At 35.8% G+C, this 25,212-nt stretch overlaps 1 protein-coding gene across 2 annotated transcripts in view; it reads left to right on the forward strand.

The window, feature by feature from the left end:
* The window catches only part of VPS13B (vacuolar protein sorting 13 homolog B), a 459,183-nt gene that overhangs the window by 372,061 nt on the left and 61,910 nt on the right, over positions 1 to 25,212 (forward strand). For both annotated transcript variants that reach the window (XM_084281966.1, XM_084281967.1), the window contains exons 38-40: positions 1,549 to 1,756; positions 2,087 to 2,271; positions 19,473 to 19,669. In XM_084281966.1, coding sequence (XP_084138092.1) covers positions 1,549 to 1,756; positions 2,087 to 2,271; positions 19,473 to 19,669 — 590 coding nt within the window. The remainder of the gene's footprint in view (positions 1 to 1,548; positions 1,757 to 2,086; positions 2,272 to 19,472; positions 19,670 to 25,212) is intronic.

The raw sequence follows: 25,212 nt of genomic DNA on the forward strand, positions 1-25,212 counted from the left end.
TTTGTAGTAATTAATACTCAGTTTTCCATGCTGTCCTCTCCTTTTTGGAAGTATGGAAGCCCATAGCTTGAAACCAGTCCAAGAAACATGGGAGTTCTTGAAATGAAAAATAGATTCTGTGGGACTTAAACAAGTAGGCTTTAAGATATGTCTTGTTTTAATTATTTTTATTGTAGGATCTATACACACCAAATGTTTTAAAATAAATATATAAATCAAGTATATAAAGCACAAAAAGGAAATTTTGACATTTAGTTGTGTAATTAGACCTTTTCCCAGAATCGACATCAGAAGTTCTTAATGCCACAGCACTTGGAATAGGGCTAATCGAATAATATGAATTGAATATATATACATATATATATATATGTATGTATGTATGTAAATAAAGTCAGTTTGTTTCTCTGCTTCTTTTTGATTTGTTTTTCACAAGTACTTGGCTGACCACCTCTGCATATTCTTACTAAAAAGGTGCTTTGGTGCTTGGTTTTCAATGTTATTTTATTTTCTGACAAGGACCTGAGAAACATCTATAAATTTGAGAAACAATTTATTATTAGAATATATCCTGCAGTAATTAGCTTTTCCAGGAAATAAAAAAAAATAAAATAAAAATAAAGATCCAACAGAATAGGTTTGAGAATGCTTTCAAATGAATTTATTTGGGGCTAATTTTACCAGATCTAAATATGACCTCATTTTCTACCACTGTTAATTTGTATTACAGCAGAGCCTAGAGAGCTTATGTAAAACTGATGCCTTATCTGTGAATATCTCTATTAGGAGCTCCTTGCTCTGGAGTTCCAGCTGCCAAAAAATAAAATAAATGAGAATGGGTGGAAAAAAGCATCCTTCATTCCTCCAACCAGTGGAGAACTGAGGCCTTGGGGATCACCTTAGTGACACTGAATTCTGACTTTCCATATTTTTATAAATTTCTGTGGTTTTTTTTTTTTTTTTTTTTTTTTTTTTTCCCTAACTTCAAGCCATGCTCTCAGAACTTATAGCACATCCAATTTATATTCTGTGTGTTCTCAGTATTTGCTTGAGGTGATCTAGAGTATGTCTTTCTAGTCATCCTCTTTGCTCTGTTGCATGTTCAGTTTTTAATGTGTTCCAGAATTCCAACATCCTCTTTGAACAATTTAAACTTTGAAACTTTAGCAAGTTTTGTCCTATTTTGAATTGCAAAACCTGTGACTAGTCCTAGCAGGATGTACTGCACTCAGCTGTATGGTTTTGCATATCACTTTTTACTTCTGTGTTTTCAGTTCTGTGCTCTTCCAGGCAGCATCTCCCTCAGTTGCAAGTGGTATGAATTAATGTATTCTTTAGAGTGATGAAAAGAACAAATTTACCAAAATTATTTTGTAGAGGTTTCTTGTTGTTCCTATTCATTATTTTGACATTAAGAATACTTAGAAGAAATTAAGATAAAAGTAGAGCAGACTGAAAGCAATATGAAGTTCCTTTTAATTTCCCTTCAAATGTGACTGAATATTGTAGGTAATCATTTTGTCTTTTTTTTTTTTTTTCTTTTTTGTAAAGGTTTTCTGGGGTCAAGAGCATTTGAACTGTTTAGTTCTTCTCCAGGAGCTTCTGTGGGAGTACCTTACTAAACACGGCAGTGTAGAGACGTTCATGTCTGAACGTAGATACCCCACTTGTTTTTCGACGGAAAGGAATCAGGCCTCAAAAACTGAGCATACCTCAGATGATCTGAGAACAGGCCTGTTCCAGTATATACAAGATGCAGGTAAGAAGAATATTATTACTCTCTTTATTTTAATAATTATAAAGTCAGTACAGTAGTAACCTATTAAAGATTACTTGCTTCTCACAATTAATTCTTTACTGTTTTCTTTTTTTGAAAAGCAATAGAAATGACATCTGCTAGAATGAAAAAAAATAGTTTTTTGATTTCTTTCCATTAAGCTGTAATCTTTTAAAAGTCAGGGAAATTGCTTTTTTTACTTTCTCTCCTTTTGATCCTGAAGGGTTTATTTTTAACTACTTTGGTCTCATAAACCAGCATGTTTCTTTTTAGAAATTATATAACAGATTATGGCTTTCTTTCATTTGACAGAAGCACAAAAACTGCCTGGTGCCTATGAAGTTGTGTTTTACAATGAAACTGAGGATAGTCCAGGAATGATGCTATGGAGATATCCAGAACCCAGAGTGCTCACTCTTGTAAGAATTAATCCTGTCCCTTTTAATACCACTGAAGATCCTGATATCAGCACTGCTGACCTCGGAGATGTTCTTCAGGTAGGTAATGAAAGTTTTCTGCTTTCATTAACAAAAGAAAATATTACAGCTGTAAAGTGAATGTTTTCAAACTTGCATTTATTAAAAATGAGTGCAAAACAAATGTCAGGAGCTCTATAAAATCAATAGGAGGTAAATTCCACAGCTTACACATATCTTTAGTTTTAAAACTACTTGTCCAAACATTTTAACCACTTATCTGCAAAGTCTTTCGGCTGTAGCAAGCTTTATCTGTTCTGGTTTTCCAGGAATACCAAGTCTTTATTCTGCCTTCATATGTTTTCACCCATCAGTCTTTATTTAAAGATTTCATTTGATTTAAAAGAGAGACATACATGTATAAAGAAAAACCTGGTCCGAAATTGCCGAGATGCAGTGGAATCATTGAACACAAATCTCCAATCCTGCTGTTCTCTCCTGTGTCTGTGATGGTAGATGGCTGTACCTCTTCTAGTAAGATCCACAGGGTTCGGAGAAAGGATCTAGATTCTCTCATTTAGCTTTGACAGCGTTGAAGTGAGCAGTTTGGCTGTGTGAGATCATGGAACTGCCCTTCAAAGGAGGGCTGAGTGCTGCAAATCTGTGATTCAGCGCTTCAAAAATAGGGCCATACCTCACAATTGCACTGATCCTTAACTCTGATAATTTTTGCTTTCCAAAATTTATAGTTAGGTAGTTACACTGTCTCCTGTGTAGCGTGATACATGTTTATAAAGGTTACTTACTCCTTGCATGCCTATTTTGATTTTTGCTTAATTTCAGTTTTAATAATCTTGGTTTTCTTTTTGTATTGCAAATTGGATCTCTGTCTCTTTTTTTTTTTTTTTTTTTTTTAATCTAATCTGCTTGTTGGTCCGAACAGTATTATAGTGTTGTCAAGGGAATTAAGTATCTCCCGATTCTTCATATTTATTCAGAAATGTTTAATTATATTTTATTGTTCCTATAACTGTAAAAAAATGCTTTTAAAATTGAATTACACAGCAATATGTGTTGAGCTTTGGATGAGAAGTATAATCTTCTTCAGATAAATGGTATAATGTTATTACCGTGCACATACTGCTAGTGAGATCATGTAAGTGTCCTGCCAATTTCTTTGCCCTCTAGACAGCCAAATGTCAGCTCCTTTCAGTTATATGAAAATTAAAATTAAATGGAAAAAAAAACAGCTCCGTTTGGCATGAGGTTTGAATCAAAGACGAAAATTATGTTATTGTATGCTTTCTTGATGACCTATTAGGTTGCTATGAAAGCCAGCAATTTGCCTTCTTTCAGGGTGGTATTTTCAGAAGATAGCACAACAAGGTTTTGGTATGAAGTGCATTAAGCTCCCTTTATAGACAACAGACATCGTGAGGATAATGTATGTGTTTTGTAATAATCTGTCCCTTGAAAAGGGAAGCATCAGTTCTTCGAGTGGGTATCGACAGGGATTCGACGGCATATGCAACTGGACTCCTTGTAGCCCCTTTTGTGTGCCCCTTTGTGCTTCCATACTACAGGGAAGAGAAAAGCAATCAGTTGCAATCTTCTGTCATCTCCTCTGGGATTACCTTACTCAGTAAGACAGAAGCCAGCATGTGCTCTGCTGCCAGTTCTTACGTTCCCTCAACTTCTACTGGTCTTCACGTAATTCTTCAGCATAGCATTTAATCTTATACATTGACCACCACAAACTGTTTCCATCTTGTTTTAAGTTTGTAATCAAGCATCCCTGTATAGCTTCCCTCCATGATGCTTTCGATTTTGTGATGAATCATTTCGTAGTAGTTAATACTTTGAGCTTTCAATTACATGGAAAGAGATTAAAGATATCAGCCAAATAAGAGCACAATGGCACATGTGTGATCTTGACTAACACATCTACTTAACAGCTATGCTTTTGGGCAGATGGAGTGCAGAAATGCCTACAAAAGCATCCACATTTTGGTAGTGGGCCATTAATTATGGCAGTTACTGTTGCCTGACTATACGTGGTAATTTATCACATTTTCCCAAAATGGCAAATACACATAGACAGAGCAGGTCTGCACAAAGTCAATAAGCAGCCATTTAAAAAATGCATTTTTTATTAATCGAAGAAATAGGTGGGTGGGAGAAATAATAATTAATTTTCAAATTCACCAAGTACATATCTCGAACTTTTGGTGCTGATTTAAATGAAAAGGAGGTCTTTCATCAGCTCTACTTTTTCCCTGTATGGATATATCTATGTTACTTAAACACAGTGTGTTTACTGTGAATGGGAAATTTACAAAATATAAAGAGGAAAAAGATAAAACAACACTTTCATTCACTTCTTGACATGAAGCAATAAAGGAACATCTGCAAGCCAAAGACTTAAGCTTTTTTGATAAAGGAACTAAATTTCAAGACAATAATGATATCAAAGTACATTAGAAATATATTTTTAAAACTTTCCCAAGATTGCATATATGTTCAAATGCTAGGAGAACCCATAATGTCACCAGGTGTATTACCAGTCTCCCTTAATCCTTCACATAAATCCAGGCAAAGGTGCACTTGTATGAGTTCTCTTGAGCTTAACAGACTTAAAAGTTTGCTAGTTGCACAATCTTTCATTCCAAGTTACTTGCTGTGACATTTCATCTAGCTTTCTATCTTTGCTAAACTTCTTCTGGCATATCTTTTTAATCATGAATAGATTTTAGAAGTCTCTTTGTTTCTGTAACTGTTCTTTGAATTCTTGGAACTTGCAAAAGCTTCACCATAAAGAGAATTTTTTTAGATACCAAAGCTGTAAGTCATCTGCTGTGGCCAAAGGATAAGCTAACAGCTACAGTTTATAAGAGTTAAAATGAACGATATTTTTTTATGAAACCTTACCTTGCTGCTATTTGTAGTTTGTACCAGGAGCTTATTTTCTTGTGTTTTTATGTGTGTTGTTGGAAGGATAAGCAATTTCACTTGTCAAATTTCTAATTTCTTTTACTTGTTTACAATCCCATCACTGTTGCTTTTATTTGTAGAGGAAAAAGGAAAAACAGACGTTTCTGCCATGGTGTATAGCATGTTGCATTTTCTTTAGTGATTTCAAATAGAAATTCAATCTTTTCATTTGAAGGCAGCAAGAGAGAATCCCAGTTGCACTTGCAAGAAACTGCATCCAGATTGTATTTCTTCTGTGAGATTGAGAGAATTTAAATTTGTTCTTTTTCCTGTTTACCAGACATTGCAGCTCCTTTCTATTGAATTCTTAATCCCTCACTGTCCTATTTTCACATGTTAAAATGTTCTTTGGCTCTCATACCATTCTATTAGATAACTACTTGGTGAAACACCTTTAGATTTCCCTAGTAATTCTTAATTTTTTAAGGAGTTCCTGTTAAACTGACATTTCAAAGGTATTACTAATTCTCAAGTACTAAAACCATTATCTGACATCACTTCTAACCCTTTTTGATCTGCAAAGCAGGAGATCTGCCTTCTCTTGTACTTGGTTGTTCTTTGATAGGGTGAGTCCTAACCTATGAACACAATACCAAAACGTATGTTCTTAGTCCACACAAAGAACAGAAGAAATTCTTGAAGCATTCTACAAGACAAATATCAAAATACAATAGTAACAAGATTATGATGATTTCAGGTTGAAGATGTAGTCTATGCCAGGAGAAGGTAGCCAGGAACCATGGTAGTTTTGTGTCTTGTATAACTTTATGACTGAAAATATTGTTGGATGGTTTGTGGTTAAAAATAAGGACACATAGAAGTATCTAAATTAATATAAAGAAATGTCATGTGCTGTTTTTATAGGAAACTTGTTTCCTTCAATATTATTTTTCTAATTGTGAGAGGAGCACAGATTTGTTTTGGGATACCTTTGTTGTATTTCTTACTACTCCCTTTTATGTCTACATCACTGCCAAGATACTTTCTGAATATCTCAAGACTGTTTTAAAGTTTATATATCAATTAAGATTCAAATTATGCAGCAAGTAAATATTTTAGTAAAGGTCGATGTGGGATAAAGGAATATGCGCAAGAGAAGTGGTTTTATTTTATCATGAAAAGCAAAAGCAATTAGGCTTGTTAGAGTAATGTGTTAAATATTGCCTCTAAAACACCACTGCTGTACCCTTCGTATAATGGAGGTCTACAGAAAAGGCCTTCAGGCTGCAGGAGACTCAAATATTGGTAAAGGCATACTCTTTTGATCTTGACTATTGCTAAGATAATTTTTAAAACGCACGGAGGAGAAAAATCGTATTACGCTGGTAACTTCACTTAGGGCGGCACAGATTTTCTAGGATTGAAGTCAATCCCAGTGCTGATTCCATCTAATGTTGTTTAATCCAGGATAATCCATTACTGCCCAAATCAGCAAGGGCAAGGAGTAGAACAGTGTTGATGTGAGAGTCATATTCACAGTTCAGGAGCAGAGAAAAGTCCAATTAGGAAACCTTTCACAGAATGAATTAGAAGATAATAAGCAAGAAGAAGAGAAGAAGTAGCAATACCATTACTATGTCAAAAAGAGATACAAAAGAGATGTCCTCTGAGACTTTCTCCATTGCAACAGAATAAACTTTTAAATCACTCAAGTAGATTGATGGTAAGAGGAAGTCTGATGGTTGAAGATAAAAGGATGAGTAATTTTAAAAGCATAGTTACATTTAGGACTTTAGCTTTTGCAGATAATTTCTATAGTAAAAATTGGTGTTGGAACTTTGGAATTGTGCACACATTTATTGATTTGTCTCAGCAAGTTCATATATGGAGACTTAATTCATATATGGAGACTTAATTAAGGTGTGCTTCACTTTCCCACTCTAACTGTAAACTATATTATATAAGGCAACCAGCTCGTTGCTACAGGGTAACAGGTCTTTTCTTTGCTCCATGACATTCTTCTGTAGCAGTTGGTGGAGGTTATTCTCAGTCTTGTGATTCTGTCCATAAAATGTCTTCTCCTGAGGACTTTGAAGCACAGTAGTAGCCATCAAGCAGAATATAGTTTATAAATTATATAGAAAGGTCTCCAGGGAAAATCTCAGAGTTGAAGACATGAGCACCTCAGGAGCACAAGTGTGCCAGTCAGCCTAAACTGCAGAGAAAGGGCCTTGGTGGTGTCTTTCTTCATTACCCAAATGATGAGATCATTGGCCTGATCGGGTGGCAAGGACGACTGAAGGAGAATTTGAGGCTGTTCCCTCAGTCATGATTGTACTGCCTGCTTTGGAAATGTGGCGTTGTTCTGGCAACTAACCAAGAAAGGAGTAAGGGCAACCATTTCTAGTTCCAAACAATAGTTTGTAATTGCAGGTAATACCACAGTCCAGACCATAAAGGATAATGCAAGAGAAATATATGCCACGCCATAACAAGCAACTCTAAGGTGCATTTCAAAGGTGTGGTGTAATACTAAATTCAAATATGCTTGTACAGTTCCTTGAGTCTGTCAGGTTGCAACAGCTGAGAGAGGATAAATGTTCTTCATTTATTATTTTTACAATTTGAAGGAGGAGAGTGGCAGGAATGAAAACCTAGTGATTCAGTAGTGATTTTTAAATTGTACAGATAGAATATTGAGTTAGCTACATTTAGGGATTGAAGATCAAAGAAAGTGGCGGTGGATATTTATTCTGTGAGGCTTAAAGCTAAGACTTCCACAATGCTTCTGGTTTTCCAAAGTCTTCCCATGTATTTCTGCATCCTTAATACTCTGATTTACTTTTGTCTTTGCCTCAGTGTAGCCTGTGTTCAGTCAGAAGGATGAAGAGGAGTTCTTCAAGAACTTTTAAGAAGAATCTATTTTTCTGATTTCGTCTAGGCCACATTTTTATATCGTTTATCTTTACCAGGAACAAGTTCAACAGGTTAGGGTTGGCAGGGAAGGGAGCAAAGATTGAGGGTGGTTGGGTTCACCAAGACAGGAAAGCAATTTGTGTGCTATCAAGGAAGTATTTGGCTTTTCTGTGCCAGCAGGTGAATAGTACATGCAAATGATTTCCTGTACAGCTGGAGGCCTGTTTTACCTCGTGAATTTTTCACAGAGATACTCAGTGTTTTCTATTCCAGTGCAGAGTTATTTTTGCAATAAAGGAAATTGCTGGCACTGCCCCATACCTCAAACAAAAAGCTCTATCATCATGATAGCGTTTACACAAGTGGCCCTGGGTTTAAATGGTGGAGAAGAACAGATTTGCCTAATCAAAGTGATCGCATTGGGTGTAATACTCTGACTTCTGAGCTCTGTGATTTATTTAAGCTGCATCACCAACAATGACTTAAAATTCTTTCTCCTGGATTGTTAGCCAGTGATAGATACAAGCTGTTAATACTTACAAGACAAAAGGAAGATAATCCGTGGCATTTGTTCATTTCTCCGTATGAAGTTAAAATATCTACTGAGCTATAACCCTGACAGGTTTTTTGTATTTGATGATGTTTCCCTTGTGTACCTGCCAGGATTCCTGTTGCATGTAAGTGTAGTCAGCATTGCAAGAGCTGATGAAAAGATGAATGTGTCCTGAAGTTTGCTTTTTTGGCCTTTCTTCTTCATGTAGTATCCTAATACACAGAGCACTTATTCCTGGTTTAGAAAAGAGGTGATTAAATTAACCAGACCTCAAGGTGTACTGTAGGAGACTAGGGAAGTAAATATAGTTCTGAGGTTGTAAGGGCTTAAGTGAGATTTAATAAGGAAAGACTAGGTAAATAATCCCTCTCTGGTAAATTTCATTTGGAGTATTTGCTGAGATGGTGAAGTCTCCTTGAAGAGACCATAAAATATTTCCAGCTTCAAAAGGTGAGGATTCAAAAAAGTGTCTATTGCACTGCATTAAATGCTTACAGTATTTAACTAACACATTTGCAAACTCTACATCCTGGAATCTGTTTTTTTCAACACTGTCAGCCAATAAACAGTCATTTTCTAACACCTTGTGGTTGTTTAAACAGTGGCTTTAAGGAAGCATGAGCTTAAGAATGACTGACATTAGACCTACTGTAAGTCATTATTTCAGGAAAGATTTGACATGACAGTCAACAGGAAAAGAATTATGATCAATGTCAAAAACATTCATTTTCCCTTTTGACAGAGAATACCTCATTTTTGGCTGGCTCTGCTTCCTTTTTACTTTTAACTCCCTGTTGGGGCCACAATATTCAGCTGGGCATTTTGAGAGTCTGGGAAAGGAGCATTTTGGGAAACCACAACTTTTATTCATCTTTGATTCATTTCTTACATTTCCAAGCAACAACTATTTTGGAAATCCAGATAATTTGTGCGTGACAGGTTAGTGATTGAAGTTCATAGTGTTATTCGATAATAAGTTGTAAAGTTCAGCTATGCTCATCGATACACTTGATGGTTTGCTAATTTTTAAATCAACTGTCATGCAGTTGTATCATCTTTAAATAATCAGACTTTTTAAATGAATGGTGAAATAATTTGTCTAATTGGGAGCTGCACAGAAAGCAATTCAGTGCTTCATCTGGGATTCTTCTTTTTAAAACATACTTGTTAGTTCTGCATTTTGATGTTATTTGAAATGAGTGCACTAGAAATACAGTGTTTTTATGATCTCTCTACTACGTGAAGAGTTGCAACAAGCTTTACACAAAGCACTACATTTTCATTATTGAGCATATCTGACTGTAAACTAGAAATTTAACAAAGACATTTTAATGTAATGGAGGAAATTTCTTTCGTGTCACTGGAACTGATGTTTACATACATGCATATGTACAAAAAAGAATGCAGTAAAGAATTATGTAAACAACTGTTATGTTTAAGAGGGCTGAAGACTTGCTTTTAGCCTAAACCAATTACACTTCAAATGATCTGGATGTAAGCACCATGATGCTAGGCAAAATTTTGCATGTTTTCGAACATTAAGGCTCTGACTATTAATGATCAATGTTGTCTTCATTTTCTTTCAAGAAAGGAAGTAGGGGCTAAAGAAGTTTCGGTGTTACACATTGAGTCCTAAGCAGATGTTGAAACAGAGCCTGTTCTCTTTAGAAATTCCAGCTTTAAGCATTAATTGTGAACTTCCTTGCTAGAGAGTAGGATTATCTCAGAATTCCCTATTTTGTTAATGTATTTTGTGTGTATAATCTTAATTATTTTGCTGTGTGATCTTAGTGCTCGCTGCATCAAGATGAGGCTGTATCGTTTGGACTACAGTTTCGGTGCAGTCTGCAGGGAGTTAAGCGTAACTCGTTGGGAATGTTAATGGAAGTTGTGCATAATTTGCCTGTGCATCTCACTGAAATTTACCCTTTGGGGTTACTGAGCTAGTGAAAATTCTACCGGGTGCCAGAAGACTGACGAAACCATCAGATTATCTTAATGACAGATTTACACTCTCGTTGTGTTCTGTACTTTTCAGATTTTGTAACTCTGATTTATGAAACTTTGCAAACCAAAGTTCTTTCGGCCGTTCACTGATCTTGTGGCACTTTTTGTAGGAGTCAAGCTTTACTGTGGTCAAAATATCCCATGTACTGAAAATTATGCCGTACTTCATATACTAATAGACTACTACCCGCAGTCCCAGAGGTGACTGCATTTCAACAGTATACTGCTTACATTGTTAACAAATATGGAAACCTAGAAAATGAAAGTCTTAGGAAAAATCATCCACATTTTATTTATATCAGAAAAAAAAAGAATTAAAAAATAGTGTAAGTAGCTAGGTCTCTAATGTAAGATGTCCTGTTTATATAAATTTGTCAATACTTAGCAATAAATTAAGAAAATAAGCAAGATCTTAGTAAATTAAATGAAACGCTGTAGATTTTGCTATTGGAGAAATGAGTGGTCTTCACATAAACTCTGTGTCAAGATAAATGACACTTAGTAGAAAAAATGGGTTTGACACTTAGTAGTGCATACATTTTCTTGTTTAAAAAAATGCTGCAGAAATCTTCTCAATTATAGCATAGCACTCCTCTCTGCTCTCTTAACAAAAGCTGTTAGTGTGTTTAATTTTTCTGTAATGAAAAAAGTCAGTATCAGTGACAGATTACATTACTATACACACCTGCATTCGTTCTGAACCTGCTAGCCTGATAAATTGATAAGATAAGTTGGTCACATGTTGTTTTTAAAAGGCAAAGAACAGAGTTCCTAATAAAAGAATGCTACATATTTCTTCTAAAAGGTTAAAAAGCATTTCTCAGGGCTCTTAAATTACCATATTCTGATACCAAGGGAAAATAAAACCTGGGCTTAGAGTCTTGTTTGTACTTAGAGGGCTTTCCGGACAGGAAGGCAATCTTGATGCAATTCAGTAAGCCACAATACCAGTGGGGCATTACAGGTGAAAAATTTGCAGCTGTACCCCTCACCACAATGTATTACAACTGTACAGTGGAATATTTCCTGTACAGAAATAGGGCTTGGTTAACTTTGTTTCCCAAGAGTAGATCACATTAAAATGTTATAAAATCATGATTTCCTGCATTTGAATACTTGTGGTTTCTCAACTGGTTCCAATATTACAAAGGGTTTTTTATAGCTTCTATTAGTTGAAGATGTATAGAAGCTTTTTCTTTTTTTTTTTTTTTTTCCCAAAGTCAGCTAAAAGGCAGTTATGTGTTTTTTAAGAGCAATTTCTCTCAGAAGACATGAGTTTTCTTTCACATCTCTTTATTATAATTGAGTTTTTAATATTTACTTTATAAACTGCAGTACAGATGTAAATACAAGCAAAATTAAATAAATATGCTAATAGTACCATAAATAAATTCATTAAATGGAGTTGAAAAAGACAAGGTATTTGTTATTACTCAGTAAACAAAATAGTAGCTATTTTCTTTATTCAGTCAAAGGCTTCAGTGTGTATAGGAAAACAAAGAAATTAGGCAGATAAACAATTTGGAAGTGAATATTTTAAATTGAATGTGGTTTAACAAAATGTGTCTTAAAGCTAGAACACTTCAAAGAGGAAAAAAGCAAACTGTAAAGAAATAATACTTTTGTTTAATTTTTTAATTTCTCCAGTTCAGTATCTGATTATTACTGGCTGTTGAAAATTAAGAGCATGCCACTGTGGAATAACTTTTACTGCCCAAAACATATGGGTATTTAAAGCATTAAAATAGTGTCAAAGTAACAGAAAATCATAATAAAAATACAGAGAGGATTGCAGTGGGAAGACAGCAAATAGTTTGAACACCTAAAATGTATTTAATCCTAGTACTAATGCTAATACTAATAACCTAATTTTTTCCTATAAAATACTTTTTTTTTTCTTTTTCTTTTTTTTTAATTTGGATTTTTCATGAAAAGAGAAAACTGTTGGTCTGTGGCTCTGCTCAAAAAGGTTTTCTACACTGGTATGATACAATGTTAGCCCTGAAGAATGCTAAAAAAAAAAAAAAAAAAAAAAAATTGCAACTAACAGCTTGATTTGTAGCATGATTTTTCAGTGTCAATCACATGAGAAAATAAACATACATGTCTATTTTGAAGTATCCTACTATCCTACAGTTGTACAAAATGTTCCAGTGGTCAGATCAGATTGTGTGTGTGATGTAAGCAGGTATAGTAAGGAGGTTTTATTAAATATTTTCTTTTCAGCATGTTTTTTACGTAATTAATTTTTCTGTGTATTTTTTTCTATTTTTATATAAATCATAGTTCAAAACCAAATTTAAAATTAAAGTTCTTGGTAGTTACTGCCAAGAATTTTCCCTGTATAAAAATCTGGATAGAGCTTTTTGTTTTCTGCTGCTGCTACTTCTGTTCACCTGAAGGCAGAATTGTATTTTTAGGGCAGTTGGCCCTGAAACAGGAAAATATCCTAAAAACGGAATAGCGTTATTACAGAGCAATCAGTTTATTCATGCTCAGGAAGCTCGAGTTAAAATCTCAGCATGGGTTGGCGTCTGACACAAAGTGCTAGTTTGTATTGTATTCTGCCTCTCGTTCACTTAGGTGGCCCTTCTCAGAGAAGATAAAACACACACATGCTTCCTGTCTTCTGTGTGCGTTTTCTTGTACAGTAGTTGTTTCTGGAACAAGAGTAACTTCATTTCCAAGAGGAAACACCCACCATCTGAGGGACTGAGACTCAAGAAATGAGCATTTATTCTGCAGAAGCTTATTTTCCAGCAAAAACTAAAACAAAACATAAATTAAAAGGATGCACCACTGAAAGCAGCATTAAGCACATTCTTCTGTAACCCAACTATTAATATCTTTCTCTTTAGACAGCTGTATGTATATATTTAAAGGTCTGGTTTTAATACTGATTTTAAAATTAAATGTTCTAGTTTTTAAGTAATAAAACCAGCATATTTTAATATAACTTTAATTCAGCAACCGCAAAGAGCTAGGTGGATGGCTATAGTGTTTTCCTAGACACAAAAACGATGTCTGCGAGAGTGATGTGATTAGCTAAGAAATTGAGATATTTTAATTATTTCTGTCTTAATGGCAATAATGTTTGAGACCTGTTTGATGTTTGAATCCTTCCTGTTTGAGACCTGTCAGCATGAGGACAATATGTGTAGTGAATAATATAGATGTAATACACCTGTAGTTATGTATATATGTAGTGTATATAATATATATTTAATATATATATATTTAATATATTTAATATATATATATTATATACATGTGTATATATATATTTAATCATTTATGGCAACCTGGTAGCTTGTAGATGTCTGGCGTTGTCTAATATTTAGCTGCAGAGCTCAGCTGTAGAAACATATCTAGCAATGTTTGGTAGGCACCAGAGGCTTTTAAAGTCCAGATTAGCCAAGTGGTCTAAAGGTGGGAGGATAACATCAGGTCACAGGAAAATCTAGAAGCATGTTGTCATCATAAAAGCCTTTAAAAAGCACATATGGATCAACAAACCTTTTTCATTCTGTCTTCTTATTCTGCCTAACTTCAAGTACAAATAGAGATTATCCATGTGGTCAATAAGATGTACAACACATGGATGAAAATATTAATAATAACATCGTGTTAGCAGATTATGTAGCTAGGCCTGACCTTCACTTTCCAAATAGGAATTAAATTATTCAGGTACAGATAAAGTGAGGCATAATACATGATGAAAAATTAAAAACATGGATCTATCACATTGTAGTGCACTAGAGGGGATATTTTTGTTGGTTATTAATACGGTCTTGCTGATAGATTAACAACCTTTCAGGAAATGACTTGAAGGATGCAGGTTTTAAAAGGGGGGTTCAAGTTTCTTTGTTGTTGTTGTTTGCTTGTTTTGCAAAATATTTATGATAAAGGTTTCAAAGCAAAAGAGGTTCTGTTTGTGAAGAACTTATTTATGTTCACAGAGGTGATTCTTATAATGTCTATGCTAGTATAATACGTATGAGGATTTTTTCTCAAAATTGAGTAGAAGGAGAGATTTCACAGTGAATGGGAAACCACTCTCTCTTACTCTCCTAAGTCAAAAAAATTCTGCTCCAAGGCAATTATTTCAGTAGAATTGTTTCTTTGTGTCCTGTCCTTGCAGGGAACAGAACTGAAACTGTCATTCCAATGAAACCGCTTTCCTTCCTGCCAGAATTATTAATACACCGTTTTCATTCTTAATAAGAACAGTTTGTGAGAAACAGACAGTTTTCAGATCTCCCATATCTAATTCAACAGTGGTAAAGAGAAAAATGATGAACCTTCAAATTTTCTTTTTGTCTCAAATTTATCTTAGCAACAGTTTTGTTAGGTTTTTTACAAGCACTAATAATTTAGGCTAATTTCATGTACCTTTTCACTTCTGCTTCTGATCTCTATTATTAATGTGGTTAAAAAAGCATCTGACTGATGTTTTTCTCTCTATTGCCAGAGTCATCCTTCTAAATAAGTGTGCAGTAGGATGTGCTTTTCTTGCAAAACTCAGCTTTGAGGTTCTTAGTTAAATTTGAGCCCAGAGTTAAATAATAGTTTTATACACATATAGGTGACATAGGCAGTACATTAATGGCTCTTTTTGCATGTTATGGGTGAATAAAATCATTGGAATTCAGACTTCTTGAGAGTTAGGAAGGAAGATAAAACAATATGGAGAAGTGTCTGTTAAAGTGTGTTTGTTGTTTAGCAAAGAAGCTTGTGGTTAGATACACTTCTTCGGTGTTTAGTTTTATAGAGGCAGCACTAGCAGTAACAATTATCTGAATTATAGCTTAGGTTTTATTCAGATATTTTAAAGCAAAAATACCATATTTAATTCCACATGCGAGGATTTTTTGTTGCAGCTAATTCATTTATTCCCACTGCCTATGACTCAGTTTTGGGGTTATAGCCCATTTCCAGGCTTTCACAACTATTATTTTTGGCAGCTTATATTGCCCAGAGCTACCATCTTTCCTTAAATTTGCCCAGATCAGGCATTAGTAATAAACCCCCTAGAACAAATAAAGCTAGGTATGTAGGAATCAAAGGTTCTAAGTCAACTAAGTCTTTTGAAAGCTTCAGACTAGAAAGCTTAAAGTTTGGACAGTCCCAAAGCATGAGCTGTATTTTGTATAGGCTCTCACATACTGTATTTTGACTTTTTACTTCCAATATGTAGATGACATCTTGAAATGTACTGTATCTTCCTCTGGTAGCTTTCTTGACATCCTGCAGTGAAGTTAGGAAAAATTTCCTGAGTAAGTAGGAAATAGGAATAATCTTTTCAGCATGCCTACCAGCCTGCTTCAATTGGTAGATGGTATGTTCCTTCTGGCTGCTCATACAGCTGAGTCCAGTGGTTGCTAATCTGCCTTTCCAAATTCTTTAGAATTCACTTAGGAGGTTACCATGAAGTTCCTAAAAAGCAAGCGCACTATGTTAGGCTATACAAGAGCCTTAAGAGGAGTAGTTAATGTCTTTATGCCATAATAATTGTTTTGATCATTTTGCTTTGCCATTTTTTCCTCAAGATCAGTTTCCCTACCACCTACTGAGTAACTACATTATTTATTTTTTTAATAATACGTGTGAAATCTGTTTGGCTGTTGTGTTTTTTTTTTCAAGCTTTCCCTCTTCCTTTATCTTCAGTGTTTATTTTCAATCCCTGTATTACTTTGCTCTAGCCTTACTAATGGTTTTAAGTTTTCATAATGCAGTGCCACTTGTGAAATTCCTTTGTCATGCTCTTCAACAACTTCTTTCAGCTCATTAATCTTAGCAGGAATAGAATTTATCACCTTGCTTAATCTCTTTTAAAATGCCTACTACTTGCCATCGTGTTCCAGTTTTGTGAGATTCTTGTTGGAGATTATTTTCCTTGCATATTGGAAAAAATATTATGTTGTGAGATGTAATCTGAAAGAAATAAATACTGTAAAATAATAGGATGGCTCTTCAAAACTTCTGTTGCACGTGTTAAATAACACCATTGACAAGAAAAATACCTTAGGTGTTGGGCCAAACCAAGTATTCATATATATTGAATCAGACTCCTAAAATTTCGATGTTATTTCAAGACTGAGATTTAAAAATAAATGGAAATAAAGACTGCAGTTTGAATCTGTGTCATGTTTTCAGAAGTACCTGTGCAACCATGAAAGGCTGCAGTCTTTTTTTAGAAATGATGCAGATCCTTTCATAATCACATAATTTGAAGACCTTGTGGAAATATAGCAAATTTTTTTTTTTTTTTTTTTTAAGTCAGATGTTTTATCATCAGTGGAGACTGTGGAGGATTAGAAAAGATGTACATGAGTGTGAATGGCTCCACAATGTAGTATGAAAGATAGCACATGATGGAAGTTACTATTTATACGCTTAGTTAGCACAGGGAAATTTCCCCAGATATATCAGTATTTGAATGAAAGGAACATCATTGTGGCATTGCAATTTTGAGAGTTTGTCCACAGGCATTAAGGCCTAAAAAATATTCAACATTGAGAAGTTTTGAAGAACTCTAAATGTGCTAAATTATGAAAATGATCCGAATTCAACTCTATAGTGACACTAAGAGCAAAAAGAATAAGTACAACTTGACTTGGAAACATAGCTACAAGCATAATAATGTAATGTTTCATATTACTGTTATTGTGCACAGTACCATTGCAGAGCTGGCAACACAGAACCAAGAAGGATGTTTTCTGGGTCACCAAACCCCGTCTTCTCCCATCAGGGGCAATGTTGGTTGCTGTCTCCATCTTATTAACAAATCAAGCTTTTAAAAGCAGCTGTAATGAGCACAAAAGCTGTGTTCAAACCTCCGTCTTTCTTTTTTTCTTCTGGTTTCTAGCAGAAGCTCAATAAAAGAGCAACTCTGAGTTTTCTTCTTTTGAGAGCAACTCAGTTTTAACCTAGAGTTTCTCTGAACCTTTTCCTCTTTTAACTGTTTTTAACTCCTGAGGTGTCTGGAGAGACCAGTGGTCTTCCTTTAGTTTTCCTTGAATTGGTCCTCGACACTGCACAGATTCCAGTGTGAGCTGAAACACTTCTTACATAAATAATTGGAAATGCGTGCCAGAGTCCAGATGTGGCCCACTGGTGTCTTATACAAGTCAATTAATATTTGCAAATATCTCACCTGATGTTTCTCAGGATGGCATTTGCTTCTTCCGGGCATCGTCCTACTGCCTCATAATTTTCCAGCTGACACTTGGAGGTTTGCACCATTTTCGATTGGATATGCAGCTTATAAAGGATATATTGCTACCTTACGCATCTGATGTGCACTCTTTGATGTTAAATTAATCCCTTTTTTCTCAGACACACGTCTTTGAAATTATATTGGCATTCCTGATTGATAGTCTTATGCTACTCTATGTTACATATGTTAATATCATCAGACTTTTGCTAGCAGTTATCAGATTTATACTTTTTTTTTCCATCCTGAACTAAAAAAAATTTAGTGGCTGTGGTTGCTGTTTTCAGTCTTCAGGTATCACTGTGACTTGACTGATGTAGTAAAAATCTCTGTTTCAGGCTTTGTGGTTCCACATGTTAATTCTTGCAAAATTCTTTGGTGGAGATTATTTATGTTCCTTTGCTCTCCCCAGCTTGAACCACTGAGCTCCCTGAATTTTCCTTCTTAACCTTCATTCCTATTAATTAATCAACCTGCTGTCACCTCCATGTGTACTGTAGTCCTTACTGAGTAACAAGAAAAAATACTCATGCAGCTTTTTTTTTTTTTTTCAGTTGTGTCTAGATTTATTTCAATTTCTACCATGTTCCCAATGCTTTCCTGGTTATTTATATTTGTGTGTATACACACATACACAGATTAAAAAAAAAAAAAAAAAAAAGGAGTATCACATACATGTGAATACATATGGTTTATTTTTTTAACTATTTGTTTTCCAGCACCTCCACTTTCAGTATTTCTTGGGCATGTAAAAGTGTTGTAACTGTGGATTTTTGTATCTTAATTGTAAAATATTCCTGTCCTACTGAGTTAGCATTTATTTTAGATTCACATTTTCATTCACTTTATTTTAAAAAATCTAAGACACGCTCCTTTAATTTTTTTAAATTAAAATTTGTTTTCTGATTTATTTAGAAATGTTTCTGATTTCTTTCTTTCCAGCTCAGTGAAGCAGCCAAGAATAATGGAAGTGGTTTATTTGCAGACTTAAAATTAGGGATGTGATTAAACTGAAGCTACTATGTCTTTATTAGACTTGGTTTCCAAAAGCACACAGTCGTCTAAATTGCATATTCCATGAAATAAAAGATTGTGTGATTATGAGTACATTACGATTTGCCTCAGGATTTTTATTCACATCTTGACCTTCCGCGTGGCATTATGTTGCCCATCAATATTTTTCCTTCTGCATCTTTGATGATTTTAATATGGCAATTAATAAATTAGTAATTAACAAGGTGATATTTTGGTATGCATTGCAACTAAGAGCTACTTCAAATAAGAAGTAATTTTTAATGATGATTAAAATATCCTTGACAATACGCTATAGTGACAGCTGATGGGTTTGGGTTTTTTGACTGCATAATACAAATCATGATTCATTGCATTGTCTTTGTTATTCTTGGGTACTACGGAGCAAATAGTTATTTCTGTACCTGGTAAGAGAAAGCTTGAAATGTTATGCTGCAATGAAATTCAAATAAACATTTTAATTTAAGTCAAGGCAGCACAGAATCTAAGTAACAGTTACAATTCTGATTTTCCACATTGCAGTTTTTATTTAGTTTAGTTAGTTTTCCATTTTTAGTATATACAGTAAATGCCATTATATTAATGATGAAGAATAAAGTAATTAACGACTTCTCTGTTTTATCACAGATTCCTTGCAGCTTGGAGTACTGGGATGAGCTTCAGAAATCATTTGTTGCATTCCGGGAATTCAGTCTGTCAGAAAGCAAAGTCTGTGAACTACAGCTGCCCAGCATCAACCTTGTGAATGATCAGAAGGAGCTCATAGCCTCCGATCTTTGGAGGATTGTCCTGAACAGCAGTCAGAATGTGGCTGATGACCAAAGGTAATCTTAAAGGAGAGGGGGGTGGAAACAGAAATCTAATGCTACACTCTTGAGAGATCTTTCTCAAGAGACTTAGGAAATAAAATATTGTTTTCATACACGGTAAGAGAAATGGATCTTAAGCTTTGGACTGTCGTTCACCTCCACACAAGGTCATGGAGTGTGTGCAAAAAGAGCTCTCTTAGATTTACAGACAGCCTGGAAGCATTATAATTTTCTGAATTCGAGAATTACTGAAAAGTGAAGAGAATCGGTTAGGCCGGGTCCTGAAACTGCACAAGGTATTAAAATTGGGTGATTTACAAAAGGAGACTGAGACATATAATGTACTGCGTTATGTACTGTACTACAGTGTATAATGTAGTGATCATTCTTCTTCCATGTATCTCCCCCATACATCAACTTTTAACTGACCTCGGTGCGAGCCAATGACTAAAACAAGCCATGTGTCTATTTAATATATTTATTTTGTAAAATCTAGTTCTTCAAGAATAATACACTTTTATTTACACTGCTTGCTTACTATGCTACCAGTAAAAAAATTTAATTGGTGTTTTCAAACACTGGGGATCAGTTTTTCATTACGTTTATAGCTTACAGCTTCCAATGTTGTACATTGAAGTTCTGTCATTGTACGCTCTGAATTCACTCTGTATTCATTCAGTTATGGTTACTATGCAGAGTCAGAAGAAATAAGTGCAAGGTCATTTCATAAACAGCAGTGGAATTACTGTCGAAGACCTTCTTAACATCTGTGTTTAGAGCAGAGAACCCAGAATGACCTTGTTGAATCATTGGTATTTGCTGATTGTTGATGTCTGTGTATGAACACATGCTTGAGTGCATGTGTAGTATTCACATATATGTACATGATGCTACAGAATTCAGAGAAATCAGGGAATATGAACATGGCTAACAAAATCAATGAAGAAAATTAAACATCTGGTTTCCATTAATAGTATCAGGTTGGAAATGATTTCTTGATGTTAATTGTGAAAGAATGCATTTTCATCATTGAGAAGTTAAGTGTTTCAGACAAGGTTAATTCCTCTGAATGTGGGACCTTGGCAAAATTGCCTTCCTGGTCAGCTTAACACCACAGAAATGTGAACTCGGTGGGAACTGAAAATGAAGTAGTGAAATTTAGTAGATTTTTTTTTTTTTATCAAGGCATTTTACACTGTAATCATGTGTATTGTTTTTTGCTCAAATAGTGTTCATCACTATAAGCAGTATTTCATTCAGGGAGCTCTGATAAGCTGATGAGTAGTAATTCTTAAGAAAGAATCTAGGGTTAAAATGAAATACAAATAACAACCAGAAGAAAATCATAACACCAGTTTGGACTGTGTCTAACATCAGAAATGTGTCTAACATCAGAGTACAACATGCATTCACCTGTCCACAAGGCCGAAATTCATGAATTTTCAGCTCAAAGGCTACAAGCCTGCTGCAGAGTAATGCACATCCTCTTTGGTTTTCAAGATAAAAATGGGGTAACAATACTGAATGGCTTTGAGGTACCAGAAGAGTCTTAGGAGGATAATTTCTCTGTCCACAGCAATGACACTGTGTTCTCCAGGTTGTGTGTATACATGAAGAACTAAACCAGAAGGTACATCTGAAAGAACAGGATTTAAACTGAAACAGCTCACTGAATAGGGAAGGCAGGAAGGAAAGAAGGCAGTAAAAAGCACACACTACACCACTTCAGCATTTGAACGGAAAATAAAATAAAATAAAATAAAATAAAATAAAATAAAATAAAATAAAATAAAATAAAATAAAATAAAATAAAATAAAATAAAATAAAATAAAATAAAATAAAATGAGAAAGAGGGAAGTTGAGGGAAGGTGCCTTGAACTGCCAGCTCTTTAGGCACCAGCACAGATACTGCAGTCACTAGCCTGGATGTTTTGGTGGTCTGATGAATGTATAATTATTTTATGAATTTAAGCCTAAATATGCTAACAGTCGAATGGAAATTTAAGAATTCATGTGGGTCAGGATGAACTCCCTTGAGAAGCCAGGAACCAGAGGGGTGCATGAGGCAAGCCTTCAGTTTCAGTGAGAGAAAAGAAAAGGCTGTATTCCCTGCAGTTTTGGGTAGAAATTCAAACTGATCTCTCCTTATATGAACTTTAAAAAAGGCTGCATACAAGCTTTCTTAAGCATGAACTGATGTGGAAGTAGTAGTCCTGATTAGTCTGGAGTGAGCCTTCTCAGAGAAACTTAGCGGATCGGGAAAAGAGCAGCTACTCCTTGTAGATGAGGCTTTGAGCCATGGTGTTTGAGGCCCAGAATCTATTTCATGGAGGTAGAGCAAATAATGTCAATGGCATATCACTGACCTGGATGTTTTGAGACCACTTACAACTACTGAAATACATGCAATGACAGCTAAGGAGTAGAATACATTTAAGGTAAGAGTTGAGCCCCAAAGGATGAAGTCCAGTTAAAGAGAACTCCTTGTTTAGGAGATGATATTGTGGACTTACAGGAAGGGCAACCTTTCTAGACCCCTCAGAGGGTAGGAAGTTGTCGTGGTTCCGCTCGAGTGGGCAGCCGAGCTCCACCACAGCCGCTCTCTCACTCCCCCTCCTCAAAGAGGAATGGGGAGAAAATATGTGAAAAGGGCTCAAGGGTTGAGATAAGGACGAGAAAATCACGCAATAATTATTGTAACGGGCAAAACAGACTCGGCATAAGGAGATAGTAAGATTTATTGCCTACAACTAACAAGCAAGAGAAGTGAGAAAACAAAGGGAAAAAAAAAAACAAAAGCACCTTCCCCCCATCCACCCTCTTCCACCTCCTCCCCCTGAGCGGCGCAGGGGAACAGGGGAATGGGGGTTATGGTCAGTCTACAGCACTTCTTCTCTGCCGCTCCTTCTCGGTCACTCTCGTCCCCTGTGCTGTGGGGTCCCACCCACGGGATGCAGTCCTTGATGAACTGATCCGGCGTGGGCTTTCCACAGGCAGCAGCTCTTCCAGAACTGCTCCAGATAGGGGTCCGTACCACGGGGTCCATCCCTCAGGAGGAAACTGCTCCAACCTGGCTCCCCTACGGGCAGCAGCTCCTGCCGGGTCACCTGCTCCTGCGTGGGCTCCTCTCCACGGGCTACAGGTCCGGCCCGGAATCTGCTCTGGCAGGGGTCTTCCACAGGCGGCAGCCTCCGTCGGTGCAGGGCCACCTGCTCCACCGTGGTCTCCTCCACGGGCTGCAGCATGGAACCCTGCTCCACCATGGTACTCCATGGGCTGCAGGGGGACATCCTGCTTCACCATGGTCCTCACCACAGGCCGCAGGGGACTTCTGCTCCGGCGCCTGGAGCACCTCTCCCCCTGCTTCTACACTGACCTTGGCACGTGCAGGCTGTTTCTCACTCCCAGCTGCTGTGTGGCGCAGCGTTTTTTTCCCTGTCTTAAATATGCTCTCACAGAGGCGCAAACAACATCGCTTATTGGCTCAGCTCTGGAAAACAATGGGGCCCTTCCCAAAAATGGGGCAGCTTCTAGATCTTTCTCACAGAAACCACCCCTATAGCCCCCTGCTACCAAAACCTTGCCACGTAAACCCACTACAGAAGTCCATGTTAGCTGTAGCTCTTGTCTTCATCAAATGAACATACTGCAACCAGCAAGGATGTTTTCTTGTGACCAAGCACACTCAAATGTACTCGATATTCTACCTGACTAAAAAATCCCCAACTTTGTACTTTTGAGAGAGACACTGCCCCATGTCTCAGTAAGTGTCCAGTGTCGGGCTTCTTCCTAAAGCAAACAAGTGTTTAACATTAGATTTTGCATACTTGTGAGAAGAACCACAAGGGTCAGTGCCAACTGTTAGACCAGGGAGCTTCAGGGCTGAGAGGTCTGCAACTGAGAGTGAGACGCAATGACTGTATAAAAGTTGAATCTCAGTTTCCCTGTGGACACCTGACAATTTGACATTAATAACATGATGAAACCACACGACTGATTAGAAAATTTTGTTCACTACTAATGGGAGAGGATAAAAATGCTTAGTCTTGTTGAAGTTTATTTTCTTAGTTTGATCTTCTATTTTGGGTCAGACCCTAACAGCTGCCATATGCACGCAGCTGCTGCTCAGTGATAATATTTTTTGCTTCAAATTCTACAGGATTGTGTTTTTTTTTTTTTTTGTTATAACCTTTATGGTATGCTAATTATTAATACTAGAGAGCTGATCCCTTGTGTTTTAAGTACTTTATTAGTGATTCCTAACATGAGTAATAAAGTATGAAATGTATATGGCTCGTGTGACAGGAAAACAACCAGGTTTGTGAGAAGATGTGGATCCAGCTGATATGTTGAGTAGTAGCTGGCAGGCTGAAGTAGTATCAAGCACAGTGAATATGGGAACATGCAACAATGTCATGATCCAAATGCTGTGGTATGCAAGCTCTTTCTGAGATTGATCAGGAAGTAATTAGAAGTAGAAAAATCAAGGAGGTATCTGGCTGTAGACATAATACATATGTGTGCATTGTTTATTTTTAAGGGTATTGTAGGTCATTCATTGAACAATGAATAAGGTTTGAATGAATATTCACAAAAGTTTAGTCAATGAATGAACAAACTTGAAATCTTAAGTGAAATAATTTAGCATCTCCTTGGGGTTTTAGTGTCGTGTCTACGGAAAGAATCATATCTGGCATAAGTGACAATTCATGGACAACCTTAAAATAGGGGATTAAATGGAAATTATCTTAGAATACATTATTTTTATAGGTTACATTTGCATTTTGCAGAGCTAGCAAGTTATAGTTGAAATGGCTTTTATTTAGGGCTCAGTTTGGGTGGTGAGACACTAAAGCTGCTCCCCAGTTTGGTAGGGAAGAGTTTATCATTCTTTGTTTAATTGGGTTACATTCCAAGATGTTTTATACACTTGTGTATCTCCTGTGTAATGTAAAGAGTATTTTTATAATTAATGACATACTAATGTGAAATAGTAATAGAAAACACCTTAAAAGACAAACCATGAAACAAGTACAAAAACTTTTAAATAAGCCTTAAATTGCCTCTTTTTATAAAATTAAAGTGAGAAATCATGATCATGTTTCCTGCTAATTGTTTTAGCTTTTATTCAAAGTAGATGATGTACTGGATTTTGACCTCCGACAATTTGAGTTCAGACCAGCATTTGAGTCATAAATTAAATGCGTTAAGTGGTCCCTTTCTTCTTCCCAGTGGATATTTTCCCATGTTGTGGTTTCATCACAAATGGCAGTTCGGGTTTAAATATTCCACTCTTAAAATAACAAGAATAATGCAGGTCACTGTTAAGTCATTGTTCCCAGTTGTCATATAGCTCGCTTGAATTGCTTTGCACGATGTGAAATTATCGTACTTTATAATATATAATGACTTCAGCTGTAACTATTTTCCATTTTAAAAATTCTGATACGTAAGGGTAATTAAAAGAAAATTCTGGTCTTCTGAATCAAATATTTTTTATTTAGAATTTCCTCTGGTTCTGTATCCCACAGTGTGTTGCCCCTAGTACGACACAGCA

Source organism: Netta rufina (genome assembly GCF_964035555.1).
Source record: "Netta rufina genome assembly, chromosome: 2".
Lineage (NCBI taxonomy): Eukaryota > Metazoa > Chordata > Aves > Anseriformes > Anatidae > Netta > Netta rufina.